This window comes from Arabidopsis lyrata (assembly GCF_000004255.2).
Source record: "Arabidopsis lyrata subsp. lyrata unplaced genomic scaffold ARALYscaffold_1, whole genome shotgun sequence".
Classification (NCBI taxonomy): Eukaryota; Viridiplantae; Streptophyta; class Magnoliopsida; order Brassicales; family Brassicaceae; genus Arabidopsis; species Arabidopsis lyrata.
Window position 1 is genome coordinate 170,686 of NW_003302555.1, and position 14,172 is coordinate 184,857.

Genomic DNA, 14,172 nt, shown 5'->3' on the forward strand with positions numbered 1-14,172 from the left:
TTCTTCAAAATTAAACATTTATATTTTAACAATTACACATCTTACCTCTGCAAATGTTCAAATTATTTTTGTGCACCAAAACCAGTTTTAGTTTTTTTCTTTTAAACAACTTACAAAATATTTCAAATAAAACGTAAAATATTTGTGTAACTACACATTCTATTCTAAATTTGTAACAACTCAGACAGAAAATAAATTTGTGTATCAAAATTTTTAAAAACACCAAACAAATAATTTCACATAAAATACTATAATTATAATATATACACTATTGTAATGTGCACAAACACAAACACAAAAACAAAATATCGACTCTTCAGTTTCAGACTCCAAACTTTATCTTATTAATCACAACTTTATATATTGTATCATAAACAAAATACACTTTTTATGTGTACATTATAATATATACAGTACAATATATTTCACAAAAACAACAAAATAGTCTAAATTGAATTACAATTTACTACAACAATTTTCTTAAAATATGAAATCCCGCACGTACGTAATGCAGAACGGGATGTGATTTTATTTATCAAAATTTAATAATCGTCATCTAGGAGACAAAATCGTAATCGATGTGCTTAATAGAACATTTTTGCCACTAGATAATTATTTCACACTAATTACTTTTTTTTTTTTTTGGGTCAACGTGATCAACGGTCAGAAATAGATCACGGTGCGTAGGTCTGGCGGCTTCATTTGGCACAAGGAGATTACTGTGTTATGTCCTTAATTGCTCCTCTTATCGGAGAAGACTGTCTTTCTTACTCTGTTTTTCGTCTCCGTGCTCGTACGAGAATATTCGTAAAGGTCGAATTGCCTCCTCTTTTGTAAGTCTTATGAATCTGTGTGTTTGTAAGGCTGATTATCACTTTGGGTAGAAATTTTAGGGCTTCTTCTTAGACTTTTGGTTTTGTCTGAAAATCTTATTACAAAAGTACCAATCTTTGCTCCACTAAGATGAGATTTTGTTGTGAATTGATTAATCAATCAGGTTTCTTTGTTCGATCCATTCTTGTTTTCTTTGCTTTGACTTATGGAAACCAAATTTGGTGTTAAAGGTTTTTCATGAGCTTAACAATGAGTACCCTTGAGACCACGAGAGCTGAGCTTGGTCTGGTAGTTTTGTATTTGAATAAAGCGGAGGCGAGGGACAAGATTTGCCGAGCTATTCAATATGGTTCCAAGTTCTTGAGTGATGGCCAACCTGGCACTGCTCAAAATGTCGACAAGTCCACCAGCTTGGCTAGGAAAGTTTTCCGTCTCTTTAAGGTTGGTTTCTTTCATCTTTTTATCAAACTTGAGATCACACTTTTACCTGAAACCAGTCTTAAGGGTATGAGCTAGCTAACACATGTTTTAGTTGGTGACTTAAGGGGGAAAGTACTTGTTTTTAACTTTCTATTGTGGGAGTTGATAAATGTAACTAGATGTATAGATCCATGGTTATACCTAACCTCAGTTATGTAATTCAGACTCTTCGAGAATAACACATGCATTTATGCTTAGTGGTTTCATTGTAGATCTGGTTAAATGATTTTGAGATTGACATCTGTAAGTTTTACCTGTTGGAAGAGGATATATACTTTTTTTAATGTAGGAATAAGCTCTAAATGGTGTTCTTCTTGTGGTGCAGTTTGTGAATGATCTTCATGCTCTCATTAGCCCTGTTCCCAAAGGGACTCCACTTCCGCTTGTTCTGCTCGGAAAGGTACTGTTGTTGCTCCTTGCTTTTGGAGCTTGTTTCTTTTCCAACAATTGATTGATCTTATGATTCATCTTCTGATTTTGGCAGTCTAAAAACGCGTTGCTGTCAACGTTCCTGTTCCTTGATCAAATTGTGTGGCTTGGCAGGACTGGGATTTACAAGGTGAGGAGAAGTTTGCATTATCAAAGAGACTTATTTTCTTCAGGTTAAACTGAGGTTTCTCTGTTTCTGTTTTGAATCTGCTGCTATAGGATAAAGAACGTGCTGAGCTTCTTGGGCGTATATCCCTTTTCTGTTGGATGGGTTCTTCGGTCTGCACATCCTTGGTTGAGGTTTGTTTACTGCCATCAAATCGTCTCTTATTTCTGGTTCAAATGCAATACCACATTGTGTACTGGCTAGTAATTTTTCGAGATGTTTAGGTTGGAGAGCTTGGGAGGCTGTCAGCATCAATTAAGAAGTTAGAAAAAGAGATAGGGAACAAGGATAAACACCAGGTAAGCTTCCTCAAGTTGTAAACTATTGATTCTCTTTCTCTATGGACTGAAGAAGAAATATTGCTGACTTTGATACAACATTATGCAGAATGAGCAATACCGTGCAAAACTAGAGAAATCAAACGAGAGGTCATTGGCTCTGATCAAAGCAGGGATGGATGTAGTTGTTGCATTCGGATTGCTTCAATTGGCTCCAAAGAAAGTCACACCCCGAGTCACAGGCGCTTTCGGATTCGCCTCCTCACTTATCTCTTGTTATCAGGTATTTTCCGGGTCTCATTTCAAGAAAACAGTTAATCGTGGGATCAAACCAATGAATGAAGCCATCAATCTCTCGTTTGTGCAGTTATTGCCGTCACATCCCAAGTCCAAGACGGTCTGAGAAAAGGGAAAGAAGGAAAGACGAACTAGTTTCATTGTCCAGATGTTCCATAGTTTGTGCCTGTTTTAATATATTACTTGGTGTTAAATTTGTCTTGCTTGATACTTTTTATGGTTTGTGTTAGATTTTATGGTATAGGATAATGATAAACATTGCTGGAGAGTGCAAAAAATGGCTGGAGAAGCTCTCTAGCTAGTAGATGAAGAACCCCCACGGTGTCTCGGAAGCCATGTGATTCTTATAAATAATAATATTATGACCTATATACTATGATCGTAAACAAATATAAAAAAGGGTATTCTCATTATTATTAATGATCGCGTAACGCATGCATTCATGTAGATGCATCATCTCCAACATTTCATTGAATAAGACAGATACAATCTGATAAAATAGGAAAAGAAAAAATGAATATAAACTAAAAAGAATTAAGCATTGTGCCTAATGTCTAAAGGATTCAGAGCAGTGATTCATCGAGAAATCTGTATTCAATTCACAAATCTGCGCTTCCTTGGAGGTTTTATGATGATTGTTGAGCTTTCTGATCGGCAATGATAGTTTGAACGATTTGTCGAAGTTTGAAAACCATCGTCGCAATTCTGCGTCCGTTTCCGGCTTTGCTCCGATCACTAGCTTCTTATTCTTCTTCCTCCTCTTCCTCGTTTCTCGCCTACGCTGAGATTTCTCCCTTTGCTTCATCTCACGACTCGCGGCCGATAACGCCACAGACAACGACGATAGATTGATTGAATTATCCTTGGCAGCATCTATGGCCTCGATCGCTTGCTTGAGAGACCTGAGATTGAACGGAGAACACCCATCGTCATTGGTCCGCCGTCTTGGTGCGGTGTTTCTCTTAGTATTTTCCGGCTTCATTATAGGAAATTACAAAGTACGGCTACACTTATTTTTTTCCCGAGACTTAGGGCATTTATATAATCTCCTCACTTAATGGGCCTTCTAGCAGCCCAATAGCAATTTTGCGTCACAAAAACGCCACATGCAGAGTAGCTACTGAACTAGTATCCGATCATGAGCTTCATATTACTACTACTACTGTACTTTTTTTTTTTTTTTTTTCGAATAAAGGATTTCATAGATAGAATGCGATTGAGTTATACAAAGCCGACAAGGAACGAAATCCTTTCGGAGACAAGGCCGGCGGGTACATAGAAACCCCCAGAAACTTAAGGCCAAAAGAGGCGGACAAACATAAACAAAGCCCAAAAGAGGGAAACTTAAGCCCAAACGAGAGAAATTACAATCTACGGAAATAGGTGGAACCGCTAATAGCTTAGTCTCAAAAAAGCCCAAACATGAGAACGACGAACATGGCGAGATACAGAAATCGAATCGAGAAACCTGACAGAGAATTTAACGAAGGAAGATAGACGTACTTGCTCAACTCTTTCAGTCCAAGATCACACGACTAACTAAGCTGAGAGGATCCTGCTGAATCGCGAAACGGAGACGACCAAACCAACCTTCTAACAAAACCGGAGGAAACCCAAACAAGTGGGTGAACTGAACCATCCGCGATTTGTAAGATGAGGCAACCGAATGAAAACTCAGCCCAGAGACACCATGGAAAGGCAAAGCAGAGACAAACCACCAGCAAAATCCAAGACACATTCCGCAAACTATGAGGATATAAGACGACGATACCCTAATCTTAAATCTAAGGCTTCACTCCTCAACCAAATTAAGACACAACCAAACCTAGAAGACACACGCGTCCAACCAACAGAGCAATTAACCGAGGCAGAAACACAACCTGAAGATAAATGACGGAGGCCGTTGCCACAGATGTAGCCGGAGCACGCAAAATACCATTACCAACTCCCAATCCAACGAGAACAGAGCCGATGAAAACAGATCAGAGACATACCAACCAAAACGGAGAATCTAAAACTCTACCCCCAAAAACGGAAGAAAGCATCCTAGCAGCAACAAACCTTGACTGAGCCACAGGAGAGCAGATCCATCGAAGAACACCATAGATCTGCAAGTTAACTCCAAAGATCCGACGCCACGCCACCGTATTAGCCACCACACTAAATGGAGCCACCACCGCCGATCGAAAGGGGGAAAGAAGAAAGACGACGCAGCTACGTAAACACAAGACCAAAGAAAAGCAACTATGGAGAGAGGGACCGGCGACGATGCTGTGGAAGCCATCCATCACCGGCCATCGGAGAAAGACTCTTTGACGGCTAGGGCCAACGCTGGTTATTTTAGAGATAGGAAAAGGAAGGCGGACTTACTACTACTGTACTAGTCAAGAGGAAAAATACATTATTTTGAGAAAGAAAACAAAACCATTTAAATATTTGAAAAACTTATAACATAAGCAAGTTTGATATATGTTTGTTTGATATTTCTTTCGGGTTCACTTTATTTTCTGCTAAATTGACGAGATAATAAAATATACAAACCAAGACAGAACAGAACACACAAGATCGAAAAGTCAAAAGCTGGAGACATTGGCGCGATCAAAGAAAAGGCCAGATGGGTCTCCATTAGGGACCAAAGCCAGATTCACTGGACTCGCTGCACCTTCTTCAATGCTCAATATCCCAGTGTTGAAATTGATTTCTGTGTTTACGAAACCAGGACAAACACTGTTGATGATGAACGATTTGTTTCGCTTGGCCAATACTCGTGTCAATGCAATCACTGCAGCTTTTGATAGTATGTATCCGGACATTACTGTTGGCCAACCTTTGACTTGTAATGCACCTTCTTTGTAATCCTTGAGGTACTCATTGATCACTTCATCTATTTTCTCTTCTGTTAGGTTCTCAGCATCACTCAGCACTCCTTTTGCCCATTCATTTGAAACATTCTGCAGTTAAACACACAAAACAAGATTCATCCTTTTATCCAACACCAAAATCCGAGGATTAACCAGGCAAGGGCCAATTTCATAGCAGCTCTATTTTGGCCTGCATATGACCAGGCTAAAAACTAATATGTCACGATCTGAATCGGCCATCTACAGAACCGGCCCGTTATAACATCCCTACCTAAAAGTTTATTGACTAGAAGAAATCAAGATCGTACCTCTAACTTTCCCATGGTTGAAGCGATGCTGACGATTCTTGGGGAATCAGAAGATTGAAGGAGAGGAATCATGGCCTCGCACATTCGTTTTACGCCATAGTAGTTTGTTTTAATACACTCCTCGACAATCTCATATGTATCGCTCATTATCTTGGAAATATCGGTTGGTGCACCAGCCTGTACTAGTAATCATTTATATATGTAAGACTACCTCTCAAGCTTGTGCAGTTTCTCAAATATATATTTCAAACATAAGACAAGTTTAGAAAGTAGGAAAGTGTACCTCAGCAATCTGAGCTTTGAGAACATCGACATTAACATTGGCCCCTCCAACTCCGGCATTATTAACCTGAAGACATACCAAACAAGAAATCAGAACAGAGTAGACAGAATTGCTATTTTTCAGATAATGGCAGAGTTAGATCCTTGTTAGTTAACATGTATCCTAATCGCAACAAACAAGAAGTTTGCTGAAATAAAAAGGATCAGATCTTAGTTAAGAAATATAATCTTGGGAAAGGAGTGTGCAACTACCTAATAACAGTGAAACTGATTAGAGCCAAGATTAGTAGATCTAGATTGGATGATATAGGACAAGAATAAAGAAACTTGCCAGAATATCGAGTTTCCCGAAGCGGGTCTTAAGAAAAGCAGCAAGAGAAGCGATGGTGTCTGGGTCGGAGACATCAAGAGGGTGAAAGGAGATGGCTTGATCAGAAAAACCATTCTCAGTCTTGAGCTTTTGGACAGCAGCAAGACCCTTGTTCTCATCCCTGGCAGTTAGAATCACAGTTATCCCATTTCTAGCTAGTTGCCTGCAAGTCTCAAACCCGATCCCTTTGTTGGAACCAGTAACAACTGCAACTCTGGAGACAAACAGAAAAAGAGAAAAGGAAGAATCAAAATCTGAATAGAGATTTTAAGCCGAGGTTAGATAGAGAGAGAGAGAGAGAGAGAGGAAGCATGAACCTTGTGTTTGCCATTGGATTTGATGAAATGACAGAGAAAAGTCAAGCCTTGTGCTGTTAACTAAAAAAAAAGGATTTCAGTTCACATTGACAAGGACGTTTCTCTTGTATTTTTCTTCTATATTTATCTTGTATCATCTTCATCTAACTTTCAACTCAAAATAAAATAAAAGGGGATAAACAAGTGTGCACATGGAATGGAAGACACCGCCACATTTTTAATATTTTGATAAAACCAATATTTCCAAAGCATCTCAATCAAAGGAGAAGGGATCATTATTGTCAAAACAAAATAAATAAGTGAAAGGAGTTTATTGATATTTAGTAGAGACACTTTAACAATAAGAAGAGAGAGGGACACTTGCTTAATCCTACTTACTTACTGGTCTCCTCAGCTCTTAGAACTAGTAGCCCTTTGGTTCACTGTGGCAAGGTGTTGTTCACAATGTATGAGGAATGCTATCATGTTCAAATCAACCTACTATATGATTCACACAAACCAATTACTATATGATCAAAACAAATGATTGTTTATTAGGTCAAAACGAGAATGAGAAAAAGCTTACATTGTCGAAGAGATCAATCTTGCACCAGAGAGAGCTCAATTGGCAAATCGGAAGCGCAAATTGATCTCTGACAAGATTGAACATTTGAACAACATAATCCCACCGTACGACGCATGACGAAATCAGAGGATCGCCAAGAAAAAAGTAGATGAGTGACAAATTTGGTAATGCTTGCGGTGGCAATTGTTAGTAATTTACTATCAACATCGAGGCCCATTCAGTCGAAGTCAAAACAAGGCCCATTCAGTCTTTTACCACAAACAGCAAGGTGTTCTCATCTGTAGTACAAGAACGGGAGGTAGTTTCAATTGTTATTACTGCCGCCGAGAATTGCTATGATTTGTTCAAATCTACTTGTTCTGAGATCAAAGACTTAAATGAGAGATATGTACTGAACATGATGAATATATAGTTACACTACACATCATCTGATGGATGATGGATCCATCACTTCACCATACTCTGCAACCCAAGTTGGTGATGGTGGTTTAAATGGACATACCATTTTCCATGAAAGAAACTACCAGCAAAAAATGGCCGCCACAAGAAGGCGAAATACTCTTCTTTTTCTCACCAGAATGTCTCAGATTGCGACTGTGCCTCCTTCGATTATCTGGTTATCGCCAGATGCATCTGACGGTTGAGGTTTAGGCTTACTCGTTCTCGAGTACCCATAGCCTAGAGAGCTTCCGCTTGCTTCACATAGCTGCCATTAGCATTACACCATATCCCAATACAAATCAATAAGACCAAACCAGATCTGATAAATATAGATTGTATATTGACAACTAAACAAACCTCGGTCAGTTCAGACAAGTGACGGGTTCTGAACTCGTTAATCGTGTTTGCAATTTCCGATGTCGGTAATTTTGCCTGAGATGTTTCAACATTAAAAAGGATCATACACTGTATGTAGGATTACTACTTCCACTAATAAGGAATCATTATGTTTTACCTGAGCAAGAACAGCAGCTGCCAACTGTAGACTAGGCTCCAGAGTCTCCGGGACAACCTAATTTTTTTTGTGATCGAGATATTATTAGTGTACGATTGATAAAGCGTGTCTATTGTCTAGAGGAGAGTGACGGGTTTGTGAACATTACCGCAGTAGCACCAGCTTTTTCTAGATTAAGACCATGAACAACATCGTGTGCACGGACAAAAGTTTTGACATTGGGGTAATACTTGCTCAAAGCCCAGACACATCTGTAGTTTGCTCCTGGTGCGTCTAAGGCAACCACAGCAGCACATGCTCTCTCAGCTCCAATTTTGTGGAGAACCTGTTTGTTTGCACAAGTGAAGTAATATTAAAATGCTGGTGTAATCTGTAAATTGTCTCGTGCGTATCTTTCTGATTTTGTGTGTACCACCTACCTCTCTACTACCAGCGTCTCCGAAATAAACAGGAAGATCCAAAGAACGCCCAATAGTCACTCTATCACTGTAAATAAAATATGAGGTTTTCAGGGAAGCATGGAATGCGAGAAAGCGGTATGGAAACTTGGCTGGCGCAATACAAACAGTCTTGAAACAAGACTTATATGAGAACAGACATTATATAAATCAAACAGGTTGAAATGTAATATCAATGTGTGTGGAAGTTACTGATAGTCCCCACATTTTCGGTTCGATATGAGAACAAAATATTTGAAACCCACTTTACACAGATTCTTCAACAATAGAGGCAAATAATAAGCAATGTAATGTTACCTGCTGACATCGAGGGCAACAAATGGGATAAGTCTTTCCGAGAGAAGCTGAGCAATTATCTACAAGTAACAAACAGAAAATGGTCACGAGGTTAGAAACTTCGAGCTATCATGTGAAGCAGACTATCTACAGAGAGGTGTTCTCATATAAGAGCATAAACTGAAGAAGTTCAGATAATGTATAAACCTGACCAACTCGACCAAATCCGCAAATAATTATGTGATCCTGTAAATCATCCGTCTGCAAATACATTCAGACAAAAAAAAATACTCATCAGTGGGCCTTGTCACATTTTCCTCAACTAGAGAATGTGTGAGAGCCTAACAGAGTTATACTCTATAAACGAATCATCAAGATTCCTACCTCACTCTCAACAGGCAATAAACTTCGAACATCATGCAACTCAAATCGAGATGCAATTAACTGGCCACCAGCAGCTAACCAGGGTGTGATAGCCATTGAGATTCCCACGACAAGAAATAGCAACGAAGATAACTGAGGAGACATTATACCCTGGAAGAAACATAGACTAGGCCTTTAGGAAAAAACAAACAGTTGACACAAATATATATAATGTCTATTGAAAGAACATTGCTGATTATACACCTCATTGGAAAAAAGCAAAAAAAAAAAAGCAATGTTGATAACAAACCTGATTAACAGCTTCTCCGAAAGCAACAAATGCAAATTCTCCGCCTGGGGCCAATAGTAGACCGACTCGAATTGCAGATATAATTGAAATGCCAAACACTTTTCCCATAATCACGACTAACATAGTCTTTCCCACAATCAAGAGTCCCAAAGTTCCCACTATGACAGGGAAGTTGGAGAGAAGTAATTTCGGATCAATTGACATGCCAACCTGAAATCAATGAAACTCTTTTTGTTAGTTTTATGCCTACAGTTGACAACAATGTCAGGATATTACTAGAACACAAGTAAAAGTTTCCCTTTACCATCTATATAATTCCTGATTTTTCTTTGAGAAATGATAAAACTATGGATAAAGTTATTAGGAAACTCGTATATTACTGTCATGAAGAAGAGTCCCAGCAGAAGACCACGATATGGAGCAATATCTGATTCTACTTGCAACGAAAATTCTGTCTCTGCAAGGAGTAGACCAGCCAAAAACGCTCCTAATGCCATGGAAAGTCCAGCCTGGTTTATAGAAATGGAAAAATTAGCGGACTGGAAATACTGGCATGTCAGTAAACTACTCAAATGCCAACAGGGTAAAATGGCCAAATACCAACAAGGTCAAGGCCATACCCTAGCTGTCAGTAAACTAGTCCCAAGAATAACGAGAAGCGTGTTGGCAGAGAATATCTCGGCGTTTCGATTTTCTGCAATTTGCTTGTAGATTGGTCGAAGAAGCTGTATGCCACAAGAGTGTAAATGCCTTAGATTATAACTCCATTGAAACATATATATTGAGTACCGGAAGTAGCAGTGATAGCACAGTAAACTTTCATGATTAGTTCATGGAAACGTGCCTCTTCCTTTTGTAGCAAATCTAAAACATTTCACCTAAACAACTTTGGTAATAATTAACTTATTTTGATATCTAGATTCAAAAGTTAAAGTATCTGAGACTCACAAGACGGCCACCAGCAATTATGGCAGTAATAGCCACTGCTGCTTTGACTGCAGCAAGCCCAAGAGCTTCAGCAATGGCTTGGAATCCAATCTGAAAAGAGCAGTTAGTAACTTAGCATTTTGCGACCACTGATACTTCCTAGACTTCCTTGAGTATATAGAAATATCTGGCATACCAGCGATTTCAACCAGTATTAGCAACATATGACCCCAACGTTTCTTCTTAAGAGAGCAAAGACATTATCAAACCTCTTACTTAGACAATTGCCAACACATGGCATCCAACAGAAAAGCAAGCCATACTCAAGAAAAAGAAGGAACCCTAGAGATGAGCTTACCCCTCCTTTCGATGAATTAGGTGAAATAAGTGGGATGAGAATCAGTAAAACAACTACAGCTAGATCCTGTGAAGAAAAATAACAAACTAATGAGAAATGCCCAGCATAGTTGTAGTACAGAATTAACTCAGATCTGAACCGACCTGGAAAAGCAAGACGGAAAATGAAGCCCTTCCATGTCTAGATGTACTCTCACCTCGTTCTTGTAGAACCTGAAAACCAAGTGCATTATCTTTGTTCAACCAATTGGTAGCGTAATTGCATAAAAAAAAAAAAACAAATGAAGGGGATGCTACAAAATTCCTTTCATTATGATCCCTTTTTGAATACAACCAAAAATGCTACCTGAAGGACAACAGCAGTGGAGGACAGAGCCAGGCCATTTCCAATCACTATTGCTGCTGGACCAGCCTGACCAGCAACATAATGGGCAATCAATCCAACTACTGCTGCTGTGACCAGAACCTAGATTACATCAAAAGAAGTATAGATTAGAGTAGTTGGAAAAAGAAACATCAAGCATGTAGGCATTGTAGTTGATAAATGATGTGGAATGAGATACGCGGATCTTCAAATCACCTGAGCGGAGCCTAATCCAAAAACATATTTCTTCATGGAACTCAGTCTTTCAACAGATAGCTGTCAAATAAATAAACAAACTATTGGCTATTCTACCAAACACAGTTCAAAAGCAAAAGGATAGCATACACATATATCAAATAATACCTCAAGGCCGATGTTGAAAAGCAAGAAAACAACTCCAAATTCTGCGATGGCCCTGGTTCCGTGCACATTACGGATTATCGAAAGACCATAAGGACCAATCAGAATTCCAGCTGCCAAATACCCAAGAACAGGACTGCCTATACATTGCAGCAGATGAAGCCATCAAGATGGCACATAAATCTCTATGCAACATGATTGCGAGACCAGAACTGAAAATGTTTTTGACTGATGAGAACATGGAAATCGTAGGACTTTGACGGAAAGGGGAAACAAATAGTAATGCAATGGATAGAATTAACAAAAGAAGAAAAAAAAAAAGAATCCTACTTACCTCCAGGAATTTTCTGAAATAGAGGCACAAATATAACGCTTGCTAGCAGTAACCACAAAAAATCAAAAAGGGAAGCTTCTTCCTCATTGACCTAATAATTGCAGAAAGTTTCAGCCTGCAAAGTACATTCCATACAATTTGCACTTATGTAAAAGAACAAGAACAATTGTTCATACCTCCTGGTGAGGGAGCATCTCAAGTAGTTTCTTAAATCTCTTGGGAAGTTTCTGCACTTGCCGGATCAATGGCTTTGTACTGGAAGAGATATCTTCTGTACTAGTGCTGGTAACATCTGGTTGTTGAAGCAGCTGGTTGTTCCCCCCTACTCCATTGGAGTATAATGTCAGTCTGGAACGAATAAGAAGCTCGTATCAACAAAAAGAAAAAACTTTATGTACTAAAATGAACATTCAAAACTCGACGAAAAGAAGAGTAAATTTTTTCAAACTGACCCTGCTCCAAGAAGAGCAAACCCAAGTACTAGCTTGGGCCATTGCTGTTTGACAGAACCAACCAGACTAGCAAAGACTGTCGCGGTCCCATCTGGATTGGAAGAGAAGAAAGATGCAGAAAAGAAACGGGAGGATTTATTAAACGATGCCTTGGGAGAATTAAGAGAGGAACCCTCCTTTGGCAGATCTTTCTGTGTTTCCTGTTTTTTCGTCTGAACATTAATCTTTGGCTTTTCAGAATCTGCTTCAACCACTTTAGAAGACTCTACACTTGGCTTTCCATTCTCATTATCACTTGACTCATAAGGCTGAGTTAGCTTTTGAATCTTCTGACCAACTAAATCAGGTACTAGATCAGATGTGTTCTGTACCACTGATAGATCTCCACCAATAGGTGATTCTTTTTCAACCTGATGGCTAACATCTTCAACGTTACCTGAAAGTACCACCTCATCCTCGTCGTGAGTTTCTTCGTCCGAGAGTTGGCCCTGAGTTTCCTCTGGGGTCTGAGAAATGGAGAGAAACTTCTCTGCTCTCTGCAAAGCAATCTCTGCATCATTAACACGTTGAGTAGCCTCAAGCTCAAATGCTACAGCTTGTTCAGCCAATTTCATAATATTGGCGACATCCTCCTCGGCTTTCAACGCACTGATCTGTATTGTCTCAGCGAACTCATTCAACTTGTCCAGTTCCTTCTGCAGCTCGTCTTTTTTGCTCTGCAAACAACTTAGTTGGGACTCACAATTTTCTAAATTGAATTGACATTCTTTAATATCATCCTTGGCAGCTAAAAGAGCTTCTTCTTTATCTTTCACATCATCTGTTTTCTCAGTCTCTTCAGACACATGTGGAATATCATTCCCTGCACCAGCTTCAAGTGATTCCACTATAACCTGGAGCCTAGCTTCAGCAAGAGATAACGCCATAGTAGCCTTTTGAACAGCTTCTTTAGCAAGAGATTCCTCATCAACAGTATCTCGAATGACATCAAGGGTTTTGTTTACGTCATGCCAAGCAGTAGCAGCGTCATCCTTGAGTGCTATGGCTCTTTCTGAGATTCTCTGAGCCTTTTCCTCAAACATGGTACTATTGAGTCTAGCAACTTCCAACTCTTTAATTGCCTTTTGAAGTAACTCCTTGAGTTCCTCCAAACTATCAGTTTCGTTTTCGACTCTAACATCTTTTTCTTCTTTCAAATCTGTAGCATCACTTTCATCACTACTTCCGGAAGATTCCCTGATTCGATCATTACTAGTATCGGCAAAAGGGATTCTTTTGGCTTGGCGGCCATTGCCAAGTATAGATTTTGTAGAATGCAAATGACCAGTATAAAACCTTCCAGAGAAACACGCATTCAAATTCAATCGAAAACACGAGTGCACTTTAGAATCCCCAAACGTAATGTTGATTCCTTTGGGACTTATAAATCGATTTGGAAAGCAGTAACTCGCACCGGCTCCACCATGAAATAGAGTCGGCCGTTGAAAAGTAGACGCAAAATCCATGTCAAAATCAGATTAAAAAAAAAAAGTAGCCTTACTTTGCTCCTCGAACCTTATATACAACACCTGTGGAGGAATATCGAAATTCCACACATTCAGACTTGGAACGACCAAGCACGGACGGACAGATAGAGAGACTAACCAATCATGGAAAGAAAGGTGGAAACAGTGGGGAGTGGCTCTCGTCTTCAATTCCGTTTCAAACAGATATTTTTGGCTCGTCTCTTCAAAATTTCCCTGTCAAAAACTTTCTCTTTCTCCTCCTCTTTTTTGAGTTTCTCGCCAACCAGACATCATTGCTAAGGCCGTTTTTCGATAATTTTACGA

The 14,172-nt window shown here is 39.2% G+C and overlaps 4 protein-coding genes across 7 annotated transcripts; 1 reads left to right on the plus strand and 3 right to left on the minus strand.

The window, feature by feature from the left end:
* The first annotated feature begins 642 nt into the window (after nucleotides 1-642).
* LOC9325416 (peroxisomal membrane protein 11C) lies at nucleotides 643-2,773 on the plus strand. Of its 2 annotated transcripts, none has more exons than XM_021014413.1 (8): nucleotides 643-813; nucleotides 1,065-1,275; nucleotides 1,640-1,714; nucleotides 1,799-1,873; nucleotides 1,963-2,043; nucleotides 2,134-2,208; nucleotides 2,297-2,470; nucleotides 2,555-2,773. In XM_021014413.1, the coding sequence occupies exons 2-8, from the start codon at nucleotides 1,072-1,074 to the stop codon at nucleotides 2,588-2,590; spliced, it is 720 nt and encodes a 239-aa protein (XP_020870072.1). In that variant the 5' UTR covers nucleotides 643-813; nucleotides 1,065-1,071; the 3' UTR covers nucleotides 2,591-2,773. The 2 variants fall into 2 exon arrangements, with proteins under 2 accessions (XP_020870072.1, XP_020870071.1); XM_021014412.1 differs by having other exon boundaries at nucleotides 663-833.
* A 105-nt stretch (nucleotides 2,774-2,878) lies between these two features.
* LOC9325417 lies at nucleotides 2,879-3,610 on the minus strand. Its single transcript, XM_021014422.1, has one exon. The coding sequence runs from the start codon at nucleotides 3,464-3,466 to the stop codon at nucleotides 3,032-3,034; it is 435 nt and encodes a 144-aa protein (XP_020870081.1). The 5' UTR covers nucleotides 3,467-3,610; the 3' UTR covers nucleotides 2,879-3,031.
* A 42-nt stretch (nucleotides 3,611-3,652) lies between these two features.
* LOC9328103 ((+)-neomenthol dehydrogenase) lies at nucleotides 3,653-6,707 on the minus strand. 2 transcript variants are annotated; one of them, XM_002891995.2, is made up of 5 exons: nucleotides 6,623-6,707; nucleotides 6,267-6,519; nucleotides 5,937-6,002; nucleotides 5,654-5,830; nucleotides 3,653-5,435 (listed from the first exon to the last, which is right to left on the minus strand). In XM_002891995.2, the coding sequence occupies exons 1-5, from the start codon at nucleotides 6,634-6,636 to the stop codon at nucleotides 5,058-5,060; spliced, it is 888 nt and encodes a 295-aa protein (XP_002892041.1). In that variant the 5' UTR covers nucleotides 6,637-6,707; the 3' UTR covers nucleotides 3,653-5,057. The 2 variants fall into 2 exon arrangements, with proteins under 2 accessions (XP_002892041.1, XP_020870070.1); XM_021014411.1 differs by lacking the exon at nucleotides 6,623-6,707 and having other exon boundaries at nucleotides 6,263-6,424.
* Nucleotides 6,708-7,470: 763 nt separating this feature from the next.
* On the minus strand, nucleotides 7,471-14,140 carry LOC9328104 (K(+) efflux antiporter 1, chloroplastic). Of its 2 annotated transcripts, XM_021014402.1 has the most exons (21): nucleotides 13,988-14,140; nucleotides 12,344-13,911; nucleotides 12,068-12,239; nucleotides 11,892-11,982; nucleotides 11,561-11,697; nucleotides 11,414-11,473; nucleotides 11,180-11,299; nucleotides 10,978-11,046; nucleotides 10,835-10,900; nucleotides 10,498-10,587; nucleotides 10,170-10,274; nucleotides 9,930-10,058; nucleotides 9,550-9,759; nucleotides 9,261-9,410; nucleotides 9,084-9,137; nucleotides 8,898-8,956; nucleotides 8,562-8,628; nucleotides 8,291-8,467; nucleotides 8,143-8,199; nucleotides 7,986-8,060; nucleotides 7,471-7,893 (listed from the first exon to the last, which is right to left on the minus strand). In XM_021014402.1, exons 2-21 carry the CDS (start codon nucleotides 13,846-13,848, stop codon nucleotides 7,771-7,773), a joined length of 3,516 nt encoding a protein of 1,171 aa, XP_020870061.1. In that variant the 5' UTR covers nucleotides 13,849-13,911; nucleotides 13,988-14,140; the 3' UTR covers nucleotides 7,471-7,770. The 2 variants fall into 2 exon arrangements, with proteins under 2 accessions (XP_020870061.1, XP_002892042.1); XM_002891996.2 differs by having other exon boundaries at nucleotides 12,344-14,140.
* Nucleotides 14,141-14,172: the final 32 nt, after the last annotated feature.